Genomic DNA, 4,791 nt, shown 5'->3' with positions numbered 1-4,791 from the left:
TTAACCATCTGCTCTTCTAATCCAATACTGATAGTAATCAGTTGTGGAGACCCAGGTATACCAGCCAACGGACTGAGATATGGAGATGATTACGTGGTTGGACAAAATGTTTCCTACATGTGCCAGCCAGGCTATACAATGGAATTGAATGGTTCCAGAATCAGGACTTGTACAACTAATGGCACATGGAGTGGAGTAATGCCAACTTGTAGAGGTATAATGATTTCTTCAATATCGATAAGTGATAACCACAACGTATATCTTTTTTTAATATGCAAATTTAAAGTAAATTTATGTATTGTTTCACTTTTTTGATACTGAAAAATGATTTCTTCATTTTTTAAAATTTTTAAACCATATATATAACAATATTAGCATTTAAAATTATGTCAACAAAAACGTTATATCTTACTGTGAATAATGATAGTGACCTTTAATGCAACCAAAACAAATATATCAAGTACTCTGATATGTAAGTTACCATCATCATTTATATCAATTGATGAATATTTAAAAAAGAATATAACCTTAATGAATTAGGACCTTAATTTGATGATCTACTTGGGTCAAGTAATTAAAGGATGGGGAGAAAACCTTTCAATAGTTTGAGAACAGTAAGCCTGAATTATAAAACTGTCATTTTTCTTAAAGAAAAGGAGAAACTGTATATTTAAATAATGCAATCTAGAATTAATCTGTTAGTCAATATAGACATGTATTCTGCTACCTTAGGCTATTTGTGTTTCATTGGAAATATTTTCATATTTTTTGCTAATGTTTTTGATTACATGTGGAATATCGTAGATGCAATGTCAGGTAATCTATATTGTTCTATAATATTATTGATTTTTAATAATTGAGATTTCTAATTCAGGTGTCTCTCCAAGCATGTATAAAGTGACAGTTTATTATCTCCCTGACATAATAATTAACAAAAAGAATAATTCTAATGTGTGGTTTTTCTTCTTGATTTCACAGTTTCTGAATCAGATTGCTATAAATAGTATGTGAAAATATATGAAGACATTTTGTATTTTAGAACTTATTTTATACATAATTAATTGATCCTGATAATGTCAATGTTTTACAACTCCAGAAATTATTCATATATGTTGCTAGTCATCAAGCTATAATCATTCCTCATTTTTAAATTTGGCAGTTGGTACCCTTCCCCCCGCCCCCTTCTCTTTCATCTTATCCAACCTATCTCTGCTTGAGGACAATTAAAAACAATTTTTAAAATGAATGTTTAAAATTTTAATGATACATTTAAAAGTTCTAAAATAAGTTTTAACATATGAATCTAAGTGGTTAATAGAACCAATTTGGCACTTTTAATGAGATACGTGATTTGGGCTTTCAAAAATGTCACAGAATTACTACCAAATTGCTTGCTACAGTGTTGATACACTATGTATAGTTAAACAGCCCAGCTCTTCAGTATGTCTAAAGGTCATTGGAAAATAATATAAAACCAATAATTTATTTGTTACAGTATATTGGACGGAAGATCACCATCTGTTTGCCTTCCTTTAGATGTCAGGGAGCTTGTTTTGTAAGAGAATCTCTGACAACCAGTAGCCATTATGTTGCCAAGGAATAGTTGCATTCTAGAGGAATTAATTCTAGGGATGTTTCAGGAGTACTACCAGGAGAATAAAACTTGTCATACCATGTTGTCCTCCAAAAGGTTAAATTAGCACATATGCTTCTCTTAATGATACTTTTTTTTTTTTAAACCCTGGGTATTTCAACAGCTGTGTCTAATCGTTTTTAATGTAATTGCAGCTGTTACCTGCCCAACTCCTCCCCAGATCTCTAATGGAAGGTTGGAAGGAACAAATTTCGACTGGGGCTTTAGTATTAGCTACATCTGTTCTCCAGGCTATGAACTATCCTTTCCTGCTGTTTTGACCTGTGTAGGGAATGGTACCTGGAGTGGGGAAGTACCACAGTGCTTACGTAAGTATAATTTCCATACTTAAAATTATATTTTTGCCATTTTCACTCTCTTAGAGCTATTTACTGAGATTAAAACTGTTAAAGTTTTCAAATTTTGTTAGTATAAATATGAGATTGTTCAACACCTTCCAATGTGTAATCAAAGTTCAGTGAAAAATCAGTTTACCAATGAAGCTACTTTTCATGTAATCCAATCATTATGTTTTTTCTACTCTAATTCTAAAGTTTAGACTAAACTGCTTTGTTTGCAAACTTTTCTTAATTTTCAAAATTATTCCTCAAAAAGAGACAACTCTGATATTAATCTGCCAGAAAATTATTTTTATTTAGGTACAGTTTATCTCAGCTGAATGCTCTAACTTAACTCCAAATCTCTTTCTGCGATAAATTCATGTCACTTCTACATGTTCATTCTAATCGAGTTTTTATGATGGTATTTGCTATGATAATGTTTGTGATTATACATTTAAAATTATCAAGGTAAGCATAGAGATGAGATTATTTTTATAGGGGTTACTACATATCCCAGCAAATATCACTTCAAGATTAATTTGGAAGATTACAAAAGACAACGAAAGTCAAATTTCTATTTTACACAAATTATTATAACACATAACGTGGGCAGTGCTCATTCAGAGATGTTTAATGCTATCTTGTTCCTAGCGTTTTTCCTTCTCAGCGTGGGGTAGATGAGCACTCTGCCTGTCCCCAAAGCCTTGAAGTTAGGCAAAGCTAACTGACTAAACTGCTCAGAATCCTACAGTCTTCTCATCTTATTCAGAGCAGAAGCCAAATTGCCTGCAGGCTCATACAACCCTTTTCTTACTTCCCCCTGATCTCATATCCTGCTGTTCCCCCCAACCACCCACTCACCCACCCAACCCCCATCCACTCTACTCTGGGCATACAAGCTTCTTTACTTTTCCTTGAACATTCAGCCATGCTTTGGTATCAGGGCTTTTTGTAATCATTATTTACTTTGCCTGGAAATTCCTTTTACTCTTTTGGTTTTTTATTCAAAATCCTTCTTTTCAGTATTGTTGTCTTTGATCACCATTTTAAAATTTAATATGTTGACCTATAATACTACCCTTTTATGCTTTATTTTTTCTCCTTAATGGTCTTCTTTCACCTCTTCTGTTTTCTCCTTACAAGTGTTACATTTTACTTATCTTTATTGTATGAATGATGTACTCTACCAATGTTATAGAGCAGGGAGCACAGATTCATTTATTGATGCTTGTTATGTATGTTATAGAACAAATCAGTGGGGAAAGAATGGACATTTCAATTAATGCAACAAGGCAGTTAGCTTAGAAAACACAAACACACACACGATTTCTATCTCATGTCAAATAACAAATCCATACCAGATTCATTCAGAAGTTTTAAAAAATAAGAAACTATCTAAATGACCTTAGAGTAAGAAAAGATTTCTTAAACAAGATGCAAAAAGTTTTACCATAACTGAAAAGTAAAAAATAAATCAGGTGCATTAAAAAATTTTAATTTCTCATTATGAAATGATCTGTTGGAAACTCAGATAATATCAATATGCATGGAAAAATAATAATATATGGACTATATAAAGATTTCCTAAAACAAAAAAGACAATAAGGATGGGCAAAAGACATAGCTATTTACTCACAGGATTGAAAAAAGAAGTTGGACAATATCAAGTGTTTGTGAGGGTGTAGAGCTATGTATACATTGATGCACTCATGGCAGATGTTTAAATTGGCACAGCAATTTACAAAATTTTTTATTATGTAGTGAATTAAAGACGTGCAGAGTCTGTGGCCCAGAAATTGTATTCCTGGGTATGTGCCATACATAAATTTTTGTCCATGTGCCTAGGGAGACATGTCCATGAACACTAATATCAGTTGTCAGTTGTAAAGCTAAGTAAGTCAGTACTAAAGCATGCATGTGAATGTGGTAAATTTATTAAGAAATATATGAAAATGAGAAATCTAGAATTCAGGATGTGACAAGGTCTGTTAACTGGGGCTTCAGAAAGGGGATGCTATCTGGGAGGCGCTCACAAGGAATTTCAGCAGTGGTGGCAATTTTCGCTTCCTTAAGTTTGGTATTGGGCTCATGCATATTCATTTTATAACTTAGTGACATTCATATAACTTATATATAGGTGTATCCTTTTGAATGAATCACATGTTTTAGCATAAAATGAATATATATTTAATATACTGACTAGAATTATGATAAAGACAAATTATTAGGTTTACATTGTCATAGTTTATTCGAAGAGCTTCCTATATTAAATGATTGCAAATACTGGATATACATTCCATGATTTTGCTGGCCCATCAGATCATTCATATATTTGCTCCAGAGAGATATTACTAACCAGTTATACAGAGCATGAGAGATAAAAATAATTTACTATTACAGTTGCAATTTTTGCAATATCCAAAGAAGCTGCTTCTAGGTAACGTGATATTTTAGAATAAGTCTGTTCTAATGTCTCAAGGTTGATGTCACACAAATTGTCCCTTAAAATTCTGATTTATGCTAAGGATCATCTTAGAAAAGACCAGTGTGTTCTAAATGAGACGAGGTATTATTCTATGGCCACTTTAGCGTAGATGGGAACAAAGAGGTATTACAAAAATGAGTTTATTGTAAAGTTTGTTTGATATGAATGAAAAAAATCTCAATCAAGAAGTTTCTTTGTATGTTTTATTTTTTGATCCATTAAAATTAAAATAGTAATAAAATTCTCACTATTGACATTTAAATTATAATTATCAAGATATGATAGGGCAAACTTTGTCCTAATTACTTTACGTATATTATTTCTACTACACA

General features: G+C 31.9%; 1 protein-coding gene across 1 annotated transcript in view; it reads left to right on the top strand.

Annotated features, from left to right (window-relative positions):
- CSMD3 (CUB and Sushi multiple domains 3) overlaps positions 1-4,791 on the top strand; it is a 1,080,109-nt gene that overhangs the window by 1,041,535 nt on the left and 33,783 nt on the right. Inside the window, 1 exon segment of the mRNA XM_011360386.2 lies at positions 1,789-1,962. Coding sequence (XP_011358688.1) covers positions 1,789-1,962 — 174 coding nt within the window.

This window comes from Pteropus vampyrus, unplaced genomic scaffold (assembly GCF_000151845.1).
Source record: "Pteropus vampyrus isolate Shadow unplaced genomic scaffold, Pvam_2.0 Scaffold54, whole genome shotgun sequence".
NCBI lineage: Eukaryota > Metazoa > Chordata > Mammalia > Chiroptera > Pteropodidae > Pteropus > Pteropus vampyrus.
The sequence above is the reverse complement of the archived record's forward strand: the minus strand, read 5'-3'. Positions and strand labels throughout refer to the sequence as shown.